This window comes from Cervus canadensis, chromosome 29, assembly GCF_019320065.1.
Source record: "Cervus canadensis isolate Bull #8, Minnesota chromosome 29, ASM1932006v1, whole genome shotgun sequence".
Classification (NCBI taxonomy): domain Eukaryota; kingdom Metazoa; phylum Chordata; class Mammalia; order Artiodactyla; family Cervidae; genus Cervus; species Cervus canadensis.
In genome coordinates, this window is record NC_057414.1 from 18,837,156 (window position 1) to 18,851,536 (window position 14,381).

Consider the following 14,381-nt stretch of genomic DNA (forward strand, 5'->3'; position numbering starts at 1 on the left):
AGCTCCACAGCTGAAACCTGGAAGCCACCTGGAGCCAAACAGTAAGACACTACAAGTCACTGGTGTGACTCTGGAAAACGACATCCACAAAGAAAGACAGTATCATACAAATACATGATTATTTTTCTTTCACAATGTAAACAAAACAAAATGAACATTATTTTTGTAAGAACTATAAAGAAAGGATCTTTTGTTATACTTAGTTGTGAGCTTAGAGTGTGAGAGGAAGTCACATATTTACAACTTCTCAATGTGTAAATCAGAACACAGGAGGCTATTTCTGATTTAGGGTCATTCCAGTGTTTTACATTACACACTAGGAGACGCTTCAGCACAGTGATGGGCTAAAGGGCTATTTGGTGTCTGACTTTAGGCTCCACTACCTAGGAGCCTAGGGCCTCCCTTCTGCCTCAGCTGGTAAAGAATCTGCCCGCAATGTGCGAGACCTGGGTTTGATCCCTGGTTTGGGAAGCTCCCCTGGGGAAGGGAAAGGCTACCCACTCCAGTATTCTGGCCTGGAGAATTCCAGGGGGGAATTTCATGGGGTTGCAAAGAGTCGGTCATGACTGAGAGACTTTCATTTCACGTCGCCTGGGAGCCTGGGGCTTCCCTGGGAGCTCAGTTGCTAAAGAATCCACTGGCAAAGCAGGAGAATCCCCATGGACAGAGAAGCCTTGGCAGGCCACAGTCCCCGGGGGTCACAGAGTCGGCCAGGGCTGGGCGAATAAGCACAGCAGCACCTGGGAGCCCAGCGGGCCACAGCCCATGAGGTTGCAGAGTCGGACAGGAGTGGGAAGTGTTCGTCACTCAGCTGTGCCCGACTCTTTGGAACCCCATGGACTATAACCCTCTAGGTTCCTCTGTCTGTGGAATTCTCCAGGCAAGAGTGCTGGAGTGGGTTGCCATTTCCTTCGCCAGGGGATCTTCCTGACCCAGGGATGGAACTCAGGTCTCCTGCGCCATAGGCAGATTTTTTACCATCTGAGCCAAACAGGAACAGGAGGGAGTGACTAACACTTTCACTTTTCACTTTCACTCACCACTTTATAGCCTAGGACTCTAGTCTAATCCCTGCGGTGCCTTAGTTTCCACAGATATAAAAGGAAAGCAACAATAGCAACCACCTCACAAGTAAGTCTTCTGTGAGGATTAACCTAGTTTAAGATAGCACCTGTTAGTTCTTCCCTATTATCAAATCATCTTTCAATTTATTTCTCCAGAAGAACTAATATTGCAGAGAAGATGAGAACTAAGACAGTATGGATGACACAGTTTTTCTTATTCTATTTAATATTAATTGAAATTAATATTAATTGAATCAACTTAATTCAATTGAATAAAATTAATGGAATCAATTTGATTTTCCACATCAGTCAAAACCAACTGCTGCTAATGAAGGTGAGGGGAATCAACAGTTTCATTTTACCAGGCTAAATATTATTCCTACTTGGTCTAAAAACTCAAATTTCCTGCCCCAAGTAGAAGAACAACAGGCATTTATATAGCTTCAAGTGCAGATCTTAGTTTTCATCGCCTCTTTATCATATACCTTGAACTGATGAACGTGAAGGATGTTGAGGTAAGTTTTCATTCTTTTCAGTGTTATCTGTAAGATTTCACCTCACTGTCAAGTATTTTCTAAAGAGAGTTATGCCTTGATAAGTCCAAGTCATATAGTTTTATATCATCCAGTTTATTTGAGCATTTTCTCAGTCCTCTGTAGAAAAGCAGAGGAGGCAGAGAATTATTTTCATGTAACTTGACTGATAAATGCAGCCTGGTATGTGACAAGATACTCATCTATTAAATTTATTTACCTACATATGAAAATTGATGTGATTTTTGTCAAAGCAGCACTGTCTTTCCATTTTTCTGCAATGTCCACGTTAAGCAAATATGCAAGATATCAAAGTGTTGTAGACACTACAGTTTCAAATATTGGTTTTCAAATTTTCCTGTGTATAGAAAGCATCCAAATTCCACATTCAAATGAAAATTCCTTGGCCCTTTCCTCAGAAAATCTAAACTGTCTGCAGTAGGAACAAGGAAGTAGACTTTTTAATGTCCTGGGGATTCTGACTTAGGTACAACGAGGAGTGTACTTCGAAAAATATTAGTCTGCCACACATGTTTTCTACATAGAAGTACTGAAATTAACTTGCAAATTGTGTACTTATAATGACGGTTCCAATTTATCAAGTTTAAAACTAACAAATTTATTTGGCTCCTTTAAGAATGTTTTTAATGTAGCCTGTCCCACGTCATGCAAACATGCAGCTACTTGCCAGCGCAGTTTAATTTCAGCTATTCTTATTTTTAAGTTATTTTTTTCTTCAGTGTGAATTTATACAGAGATTAGACGTTATGGGCATTGCTCTAGTTTCATTCATAAAATGATTCTTAGAAATGATGAGCTAAGATCTAGGAAAATGTGGACTAAGTGTTTAATTCGCCCCAAACTCCTTCTCTTTATAGTGATAAAACAGGTACAGGAATAATTAATGTGTTGCAAGAAAGTAAGGGCTGAGTGGCAGAGAGCAAGCATCTGGCACCCTGCAGGCGATGTTGAGTCCTCAGCATTACTGGATGAATCTGTAATTCAAATGTTGTATACAATACCAAATGAAATAAAGACATAGATAAGGGATTCAATATTTTTCTAAATTGTAGTGGCAGAAAAAAATGTCTGCCCCCATTTTTATATGAACATTTTTCTATGAACTTTTCTTTGTAGAATGAGCTCACATTTCACTTTGTGGCATCTGAAGATGTTCTCAACGTTATAAAGCTTACTCAACCATATCTGCTTCTTGCCAATACGTCACTTCAATTTTTCATGCATTTCCTTATTTCCTTTAGAATTCAAATGATCCCCTCTCCACCTCCCAGCCCCACCTTTCCTGTCCAAAGCTAAGGACTTAGTTTACTGCAAAGACCAGCACTGAATGACTGCTAGCATAAGGAAAGACAAAATTAAAAAGAAAATGACAGAAAGCAAAAGAAAAAAAAAAAAGGAAAGCTAATGCTTCCAGACTTTCTTTTCTACTCCTACCATCTCTGCTCATGCACACAGCATTCAAAGTGCCCTAGAGTATTAGGCTTTTCATTTCCTTCTGCCATCCCAGCCCTTCTCCACCATTCTGTGGAGATCAAGACTAACCATACCTCACTATGAGACTGCTTAATTTTAAAATCAAGAATCGTCAACTAGTCCAAAGGCTTGTTTGTATTTATGCTGTCCTACTCCTCTAAGATATATCTTTTGATTCTGCCATCTTAAACTTGACAAATGAATCTTCTTTAAAGGCATTTGTGTGATGTGGTAATATAATTTCAATAACTATATTTAACATTTAACTAGGTTAGCAACATTATTAACAACATAATTTGAAGCCATCAAATTCAGAATAGAAGCTAGATCATCATACTCGTTTCCCATAATATTTTTCTTGAGGGTGTTGTACATGTTTAAATCAGTGTTCCTAACCGGAATTGATTAGGGTGATTTAGAATTGACTTTCACATTGGCCTCAAATCATCCACAGGAGCTGGAGAAGCGCATTCTCCATTCAGGTGTATTTGTTTGTTTGCTTGTTTTCATCTATAATAAGGGAAGACACGGCTGATTTCCAAAATCTGTTCACCAACACTTTTGAGTTGGTAGAATGACATCATTGACACAATGGACATGAGTTTGAGCAAACTCTCCAAAGTAATGAAGGACAGAGAAACCTGGTGTGCTACATAGTGACTGAACAACAAAACTTTTGTCTTACCTATACCAAGTAGAAGTTTTTAAAGACTGCTCTTTCTGACATGCAAGTACATTCTGTTAGGGTAAAATCTCTCTGATCCTCTCAATCAAATGATGTAAGATTGGTAATATGCTGAGTTGTATTTCTTTGTGCTAGACATTACTTTTTATGTACATTAGTTTATTTGATCCTCTTGACAAATCTATGAGAAAGGCAATGTTATCGCCTCTTCATTGATGAGAAAAATGTGGCTGTGTTAGTCATTCAGTCGTGTCCGACTCTCTGCGCTTCCATAGACTGCCAGGTTCCTCTGTCCATGGAATTCTCCAGACAAGAATACTGGAGTGGGTAGCCATGCTCTTCTCCAGGGGATCTTCCTGACCCAGGGTCTCCCGCACTGCAGGCAGAGTCTTTACCATCTGAGCCACAAGGGAAGCCTAAAGGGATGTTAATTAACATTTCTAAACTCATGTAGCTAGGAAGGCTGACTCAAAGTCTGTTTGTTATTCCATGTTTTTGGATTTAACACATAGGATCCCACAAACGCTTTCTGTAATCTCTACCTCATTAACCTCAAACTCTCACTGGGTAAGTGTTTCTAGAAGCTCAGAGTTGTGTGTTGAACAGAGTCTGAAGGATGTGGAACTAGAAACCCTTTTGATGATAAACAAGAGAAGTCACAGAAAGTCACATCATCTACAGGGACATGAGGTAAAGGCTGGCCTGGAGTCTGCATTCGTCTTTGTCGATACCTTAGCTCAGCTGAAAGGACTACTTTAGAAGGCGTGGGTCACTGCATGCTTTTTGTTCCATGTTTTCCTAAGGAGCATTTTCCCTGAATTCAATTTCCTCCAGAACCTATCCCTAGAATAATCATATCAGGAATAAACTATGATTTATTATTTTGGCTGTGTCACTCAAGAACTTTGAAATTCACTTAGGGGAATGGTTTACTTTGATTTTTAATAAAAATATTAAATTTTGACTGCTTAAGGTATCTAGTATAAAATCAACACACTACACTAAATTTTAATTTCTACACACAGTAATAGCTAACACGTTTTGGGATTTCTTGAAGGACCAAAAATATAGCTATGTGCATGCACTAAAATAGAACTTAAATATCCTTTCTTCAATCTTAATGGCCTTAAATGTTGGACATTATTATTTTCCACTGTATAGATGAGAAAGTTAAGTCTCAGAATGGTTAAGAAATCTATCCAAAGGAAGCACATTAATGATATGCATGTGTAGAATAAAACCTATTACCACTTCATCCTAAAAAAAGTTACTATAAAATGTTGATAGGCTATGATGAAAGTATAGAGATATATAAACCAAACGAAATGTAATGTTACCATAAGTTAAAGCTAGACATGGACATATTTAGGAACTAAGATAGTTCAGTAGGCTACCCACTGAACAATACCACACAGTTTGCAGTATAAGTTTAATAGGTAAGGAATATGCAAGCAAATCTCCTAGGAAATACGACTACAGAAAAGAGCTTCAAAGAGAAGATTCCAAAGGTACCAAAAAAATCACCTTACAATAGAAGTCAAAAGCTAAGAGGAACCATTATAGGTGTATCTCTTATCAGGTAAACTGTGTACAAATGTGAGAACTCATTTGTAATGCTGCTTTCGGTTTTGAAAATGACCTGGAATCTTTTCAAAGTCAACTCATTCTTCAAAACAAAAACAGCTAAATACAGGTGAACAAATGGTGTCCAACTCATTACTGTAATTCCCTTTGACTGTAGCCTGTTGTTCTATCATGATTCTGTGTGGCCAGAGAACTTAAATTACTTTATACTCTACAATACCTAGAATAGTTTGGGATATAAAGTAGGCAGCAATGATACCAATGTGGCTTACTTACAGAAGAGATGATGTGGACAGTGGTCACATGATAGAGGAGAGCACTGCAGAAAGTTCTGGGTTCTTGTTTTGGTTTCCTCCGGTCTCAGTCATACTGGACCTTGGTTTTCTCACCTCTAATATGACGGGCTTTGGATGAGAACACAACCTTACATTCACAGCATGCTTCCCAATAACAGACTCTTTAAAGTACACTCAAAGAGATTAAAACACTCGAAAGCGGCACCAAACAAGTCAGACATAATTGCAAAGCAATCACTACCTATAGTATAACGATGTCTCCTAGTGTTTATGAAAGCATTTTCAAAGCACAGCATTTATTTGGTTGAACTTTAGCTTGTGCCTGAATAAAATGGTTTACTTTTGATATTTTGTTTTTTGCATCTTACAAACATGAAGCAACATTTCTAAATGTTCCAGTAAATACATGCTCTTTTCTGATGCAGATTTAACATGATCTATGCCTTTTCTTTACCCTTAGCAGCAAATTATTCCCTGTTCTATGATCCACTCAATTGACATACACAGACACATATGCATGCACATAGTAATCTATGGCAGAAATATACACATTGTTTTCATTAAATGGTCAGAATTCCATGGTACAACTATGAAGAGTTTATGATAAAATATACGCACTCTAGTTGAGAGCACACGATCTCTAGAGCTGTTTTCCAAGATGGTTTAGTATAAAGTCCCTTTTATGTGATGTTTCTTAAGACATATATTAGTTAAGCTTTCACTATATCAGCAGTTCTCAAATTGTTGTCAATAGTAGAAAAAAACCTACATTTTCTTTCTGCAATTTTCCTAAATCTCTGTACTTTATAGAGCTTGCTGATGGATGATGAAATTGATTAACAGGTAGAAAATAAAGTTGTAGAAACTTTTGTATCAATCTTGTCTATGCAGCTTGAACACATCCTTTTTTATTCATTGATGCTTATGCTCACGGTTTTGACTTAACAATTTATGCACTTTAAATGCAATTTAACTTACTTGTAGCTATATAAGTTAAATATCTAAGTATGTACTTTTGTGCTCAATCATATTCTATATGGTAAAAGTAAAAGTAAATGTCACAATTTTTCATGGAGTTCCCAAAAGTCCACAGCACTTGGCCATCAAAACACATTTTAAAGAGCCAGGAGAGTTACCAGGTAATCCTCATTATTTTTCCTGCTTCCCCTCTTTTGGCAATCTTTTCTTTCTTTTGCATGATGACTGTCACTCTAGTGAATTTTCTATCTTCCAACTGACTGCAGCCAAGTTTTCATTTATTCACAGACACAAAAATTTCATGAAAATATTAACCATATAGTACTAGCTGCATGGGCTAATCTCTGTTAAGCAATTTTATATTCCAGGAAATATGGTAAACTCTTTTTTTTTTTTTTTTTAGGTGTACTCAGTCTTTACCACAGTCCCCTTCAGGTAATTTCTATGAGTAGTCCTATTTTCTACGTGAGGAAACTGGATAAAGAGGATAAGCAATTCATCTAACATCACACAACTAGCGAAAGTTGAACAACACTAAAGTTGATTCAGTTCAGTTCAGTTCAGTCGCTCAATCGTGTCCGACTCTTTGTGACCCTATGAACCATAGCACGCCAGGCCTCCCTGTCCATCACCTCCCGGAGTTTACCCAAACTCATCTCCATCGAGTCAGTGATACCATTCAACCATCTCATCATCTTCCATCCCCTTCTCCTCCTGCCCTCAATCTTTCCCAACATCAGGGTCTTTTCCAATGAGTCAGTTCTTCGCATCAGGTGGCCAAAATATTGGAGTTTCCAGCTTCAACATCAGTCCTTCCAATGAACACCAGGACTGATCTCCTTTAGTATGGACTGGTGGGATCTCCTTGCAGTCCAAGGGATCCTCAAGAGTCTTCTCCAACACCACACTTCAAAAGCATCAATTCTTCAGTGCTCAGCTTTCTTTATGGTCCAATTCTCACATCCATACATGACCACTGGAAAAACCATAGCCTTGACTAGATGGACCTTTGTTGGCAAAGTAATGTCTCTGCTTTTTAATATGCTATCTAGGTTGGTCATAACTTTCTTTCCAAGGAGTAGCATCTTTTAATTTCATGGCTACAATCACCATCTGCAGTGATTCTGGAGCCCAGAAAAATAAAGTCAGCCACTGTTTCCCCATCTATTTCCCATGAGGTGATGGGACCAGATGCCATGATCTTAGTTTTCTAAATGTTGAGCTTTAAGCCAACTTTTTCACACTCCTCCTTCAATTTCATCAAGAGGCTCTTTAGTTCTTCTTCACTTTCTGCCATAAGGGTGGTATTATCTGCATATCTGAAGTTATTGATATTTCTTCCAGCAATCTTGATTCCAGCTTGTGCTTCTTCCACTCCAGCATTTCTCATGATGTACTCTGCTTGTAGGTTAAATAAGCAGGGTGAAGTATGCAGTCTTGACATACTCCTTTTCCTATTTGGAAACAGTCTGTTGTTCCATGTCCAATTTTAACTGTTGCTTCCTGACCCACATACAGATTTCTCAAGGGGCAGGTCAGGTGGTCTGGTATTCCCATCTCTTTCAGAATTTTCCACAGTTTATTGTGATCCACACAGTCAAAGGCTTTGGCATAGTCAATAAAGTAGAAATATATGTTTTTCTGGAAATCTCTTGCTTTTTCGATGATCCAGCGGATGTTGGCAATTTGATCTCTGATTCCTCTGCCTTTTCTAAAACCAGCTTGAACATCTGGAAGTTCATGGTTCATGTATTGCTGAAGCCTGGCTTGGAGAATTTTGTGCATTTCTTTGCTAGAGTATGAGATGAGTGCAATTGTACGGTAGTTCAAGCATTCTTTGGCATTGCCTTTCTTTGGGACTGGAATGAAAACTGACCTCTTCCAGTCCTGTGGCCACTGCTGAGTTTTCCAAATTTGCTGGCATGTTGAGTGCAGCACTTTCACAGCATCATCTTTCAGGATTTGAAATAGCTCAACTGGAATTCCATCACATCCACTAGCTTTGTTCGTAGTGATGCTTCCTAAGGCCCACTTGGCATTGCACTCCAGGTTGTCTGGCTCTAGGTAAGTGATCACTCTATCGTGATTATCTGGGTCGTGAAGATCTTTTTTGTACAGTTCTTCTGTGTATTCTTGCCACCTCTTCTTAATATCTTCTGCTTCTGTTAGGTCCATACCATTTCTGTCCTTTATTAAGCCCATCTTTGCATGAAATGTTCCCTTGGTATCTCTAATTTTCTTGAAGAGATCTCTAGTCTTTCCCATTCTATTGTTTTCCTCTATTTCTTTGCATTGATTGCTGAGGAAGGCTTTCTTCTCTCTCCTTGCTATTCTTTGGGACTCTGCATTCAGATGGGAATATTTTTCCTTTTCTCCTTTGCTTTTCGCTTCTCTTCTTTTCACAGCTATTAAAGTCGATTACAAAATATTTTTTCTTTCATTATCCTCAGCAAAAGGTATTTCTAATACTGCTTAATTAACATTATTTGCTCTTTCCTCTGTTCACACTTTAAGCTTTGTTTAAAATATTGTTAATATTTATACAACTTTATTTATAAATATTTCTGAACATAACTAGATTCTAGCTATATGTATTTGTAACTAATTTATTAATTGCCTTGATGACTTATGGAACAACTAACTTGCACTTTTGATGTGTGAATATGAAAAGATTTCTGAATCTTAACATATGATGATTCAAATGGATTTTGGGGGGTTTTCTAGAGAAGAAAGGTTAATATTAAACATTATCTGCTTAAGCAGGTTACTTAAATGATGTAGCACTATTTATTAAAAAAGATTTTCTTCTAGAAGTCAGTCAAAAATAGGCACCCGTGCACCCAACCACACACAAGCACTCTCATAACATACATGAGAAAGCATAATTTCATTACATCCATAAAGCCCCACCAGTGGTTGCAGTGATTTTTGCTTCCTAGTGGGTAGATCAAGTTCTCCCTTTCAATTACTTAGAGTTTGGTCTGGGACAATTGTACTGTCAATTCAATTTGAGAAGTCTCTTTCACTGGTTATAAAGAAAATTTAACGCACAAAGATAGTCCCCAAATAAGTCATTAAAAAAAAAAAAAACTGCTATTCAAAACAGGCAATTAAGATGCACAAAAGGGATTTAAAAAGTCAGAACATTTTTGTTAATATCCTCTTAGCCTAGAAAATACATTTCTCTAGTGCAGTTACACAGAATGGGGCAATTTTGACCAAGACATTTATGCTGCGTCACATAAAGGTATGTAGAGGGTAAGACTCTACACACACATATGCTCAGGGCTTGGGACAAAAAAAAAAAAAATACTTCCTCAGATCAATGTGGGGGAGTTATAGTAAGACTCCTACCAATATCAAATTTATTTTGTTTACAGAGAAAACATTTTGGTGCTTATTGGGTTATTACCGTAGCTCATCTTTCCTTTATCCTATCCATCAACTTGGTTAGATTAAGGGTGGAGCAAATAGGAGCCTGGGGCATCTTCAATATATAGTACCATCTAAAAATAAGATTCCAAAATAAACACGTGATATGACTGCCGGTCAGAGGGCCCAGGACACACCTCTAAGGTGACTCCTGTTGAGAGGACTATAACCGACCATCTGCTTAAAGTTCTTGCTTGATGGAAAACCACCAGAAGTCAGTAGACCTTCACTCCTCCCTGCCATGTTCTCTCCCCATTAAGTCATTTAAAACCAAAGGTAGTGAGAGTGGAAACACAGCAGAAAGGAACAAGAGGTTCAGCAGACTAAAAGGATGAGCCTTCTCCAGCACTCCATGGGTCCCTTTTCACCAAGAACTTCTAAAGACTTTTTTCACCCTACCATTCCTTTCTAAACCTATGCTGCTTCTTTCTGAAATGAATTGCTGACTGCCTTCGAATAGCATTTAATGCTTCTACAGAATAAGGCTGTTTAAAAAGTATAGTCAATCTATTCCGAAGATATGTTTGCTTTCTTTGATCACATTTATTTGTGCATAGGTTAAATGGCTTTCTGCATTAGCTATATTATTCATAACATTAACTCATTTTAAAAAAAAATTTATATGTACTTTATAAACAGGAGAGACAATATGCTAGAAAATTAAACAGCTCTTTTTAAATCTATGAGGTTTAGCTGTAAAACAGAAAACAGTTCTTGGCTACTGTTAATGGTGAACATTTAGCTTTCTTTCAGGACAAACTGGGCTTCCAGGGTGGGTGCTAGTGGTAAAGAACCCCCCTGCCAATGCAGGAGACATAAGAGGCATGAGCTTGATCCCTGGAAGAGGGCATGGCAACCCACTCCAGTATTCTTGCCTGAAGAATCCCATGGACAGAGGAGCCTGCTGGACTACACTCCATAGGGTCACAAAGAGTTGGACACAACTGAAGTGACTTAGCATGCACGCACACAGGACAAATTAAGTAGCTCTGACTGAGGGGCATAGATGTTGTTCACTATGGTGAAAATGATGGATTTTTTTGTGCTTCAGCATCTAAAGTTGCTACAGAAAATGCAGGCATAAGAAACAAACAAAAACAGAAAGCTATTCAAAAATTCATATTTAAAAGGCAGAACTGCTTTAGAGTTTTCATCCTTGTGGGTAGAACACTATTATATAGTAACCATCCTTCTCTAATTGGAGCATTTGCTTTAGTGAACACATTCCTTTACCTTAAAACAGAACTGAATTTAGCCCTATTGGAAGGATAACAGCAAGGTATAAAAGAGCTATACCCAGAAAAAAGATGTTGAAACAAATACACATCAAAAGTCTCGGATCTACATTTTTAACACTTTGAAAAGAACTTAATAATAACAGACAACTGATAACACCCAGAAGATATAGGAAAATCTTGCAACTGCCACTCTCTGCTAATGCATTCAACATGACTGAAGCAGGTGAAATGCCTTTGGCTTCACACATAGGACCACTGACTAAAAAATTAAGTTAGCCAGAAGTCTTTGGCTAGAAAACCCACTATCACAGGTGGCCATAGCTCAGCTACAAGAGTTTTTTTCTCAGCAGGACAATAAGCTCATCTCTACTAATGCAATTATTCTTGGAAACCTGTTCAGCTCAGGTTCTAACCCACACATTAACCAAATGCCTACAAGAACTCTTAAATATTACAAAGAGAATAGGCTTCTGCTACAGTTCACTGAAATATAAGTTCTTTTTGGCAAAATGACATATTGATAGTTCCAAATTCATTGTCAAGTTCTCTGATTTTCACTAAGTAATCTGGGTATCCAGTAACATTACTTGTTACAGAGTAATCACAATAAAAAGACATACAGCCCATTAGGAAAAGTTTCACTCTTTTAGGCCCAGTGTGTTCTTTTTGTTGAGTGGGCAAGAGGGAAGATTTAAAGAAGACTGGTCAGTTTTCACATACCACAAACACTGCAGATATTTCCTATCTAAAGTAAGCTAGGGACAGTTCATTCAGTTTTTGCTGTAAAATGTCCATTGACTTTTTAAAAAACTTTTATTTATAAGGATTAAGTTTTATAAGCCGATGGCTTTTTGTTTTTGCATTATATAACCAACATTAAAACTTTGGAAGCTAGAGACTATAGAGTTTTCTGAGTCACTTAAATTATAGTGTCCTGAAAAAGCAAATGTACTTTTGGAACACTAACGATTCATTGTGGGCAGAGTTTCCATTGTTTAAATATTTATAATTTTCTGAATTTATTGACAAGCACCTACTCAAGTGCCCCAAACTTGGAGAATTTGCTTTCTCTAGAAGAAGCCACAAGTAATTACTAAACCATAACACAAGAGTTCAGAGTAAGTGCCAGGACACTTTAAAAAATAACTGTTATGCAAGATTTGAACTGAATTGTTTAGAGTTAGACACAGACATTAAAATGGGCTCTGTAATTGGAACAAGTTATTATAGTATCAGGGGGCAGTGATTTTAAAACCATCTGCATTTTGTCAACTCCAGGAATGAGCAACCCTAAAAGAAAATAAAGAATCCGGTTTATACTGAATTTTAGCCTAGGAAAGTTACCTGGGTTTTGTTTGCAAGCAATGACTAAGTTCTTCAACTCTTGGGGCTACATCAAACAGTCCTCACACTCAAAAGAAAGTTGGGTTACAAGAGACTGATAGAGGGTGTGTCCACTAGAAGTGGAATCAAGAATTTTGCTGCCCTGATTTTTCACAGATAATGACTTTCCTTTATACTTCTCAATTTCAGAATTAGATATAATCCTATTTCCCCTCTTTATTATCCACCAGACACATAATCAGATAAGGTTTCCATTCACATAGATTTGAAAAGATCCTCATCCTGTATGGGTCATTTTATTTTATAGTGGCCAAGGCAGAGAGACTGCTGCCAATATGATGTTCAGGCCATGCAGAATAAAGGCTCAGTCCTGGGCAATGAAACAGTCCACCTTTGTTTTGCCCTTGTGGAAGAAGAATGCAAACCCATCACCAACTTTGGGACTTGATCAACAGTGGGGAGTCACAAAACTCTTTTCAATCACTGCATTTTAAACCTTCACTAAAAATAGCTCCACTGTGCTTGGGCTTAATGTCCCATCTATGGCCAGTGACGGAATACAGTACTTAATTGTTTCTGACTAGGGTCCTTGCATCAGCACTCTGAGAGTGTCTTCTAACTTTTAATCGCCTGCGTGCTCTTTAATTAGACCTGTTCGCAGGACAGCCAAGACCAGTCAGCCCAATCAAGATGTTAAAGCAGTCTATTTCACAAGTCCGGGAACTTTTGTACACGGCTAACCATTTCCCAAGATTTGTCATTTTTTCCTCTGGTTCCCCGTGCCTTAAAATCAGACACACTTAGGGGAGGAGGTAATCTCTGTGGCTATTGAGATAGCTCCAATGTACAGAGACAGTGCCTGGTGACAACCTTCTCCTTGTCTGTCTAATTCCCTTTCTTTATGTTGTCTCCAATCCGCGTGTTATCTGTCGGCTACTACTAGGGCTGGAGGGAAACGCGTCTTTGAAAGGAGCACTCGGTCCCCTCACTGGGAGGAATACGAGGATTTCTTTAAGGACTCGGATAACTAGAAAGGGGTTCCACTCCCCCAGAAGAATTTCAGAGTCTGAATTATAGAGACCTCTCCGCTAGCCCCCCGCCCAACTTAGGCGGGAGATGCAAACAGCCGAGGCGTCTGTCCTTGGCCCCCAGCGGTGACCTGCGGGCAGCGCCCCTCGGGTCACTCAGGCTCCCGGACTCACCTGGTGCCGAGGACCAGCGCCGGCAGGAGAGGCAGCAAGTAGTGCGCTGGGCTGAATTTCATGCTTGTCACCTGCCGGGGTCCTCGTTTCCCCGCTGCCTCCGCTCCCCCGCTTCCTCCTCCAGGTCCCGGCGCTCCTCCTCGGTGCCCGGCTCTGTCCCCGGCCGGCAGTGAGCCCTCTCCAGCAGCGGACGGAAGGAAACCGACAAACGGACGGCCGCCTCGCGAAGGCAGGCGCTGAGAGCGGGGAGTATCTTCGGGAGTGATGTCACCGGCGAGGCGAGCCCTGCCCCGGATTGTTCGGCGCCGCCGCTCCCGAGCCCGGAGGGCGCGCTGTCACTGGCGCTGGAGGCGGCGCGGGGAGCGGGAGGGGTGCCCGGCGGTGGCCCCGCGCGCTCGGCCAACGGGCTGCGCTCACCCGGCTGCACGTCCCGGCCCGGGAGCTGGTCTTTTATTCCGCTTCTCCAGAGGATGGGGAGGTGCGGGGAGGGGGCCAGGGGAGAAACCTAGTCTGCCAGTAACCGAGCCTGCA

General features: G+C 39.6%; 1 protein-coding gene across 3 annotated transcripts in view; it reads right to left on the minus strand.

The window, feature by feature from the left end:
- Positions 1-14,138, minus strand: part of LUZP2 (leucine zipper protein 2) — a 476,467-nt gene extending 462,329 nt beyond the window's left edge. For 2 of the 3 annotated variants that reach the window (XM_043452431.1, XM_043452430.1), the window contains exon 1: positions 13,851-14,138. In XM_043452431.1, the coding sequence (XP_043308366.1) occupies positions 13,851-13,912 (62 nt within the window). In that variant the 5' untranslated portion in view covers positions 13,913-14,138. The remainder of the gene's footprint in view (positions 1-13,850) is intronic. The other variant, XM_043452432.1, reaches the window with a different exon arrangement.
- Between the last annotated feature and the right edge of the window lie 243 nt (positions 14,139-14,381).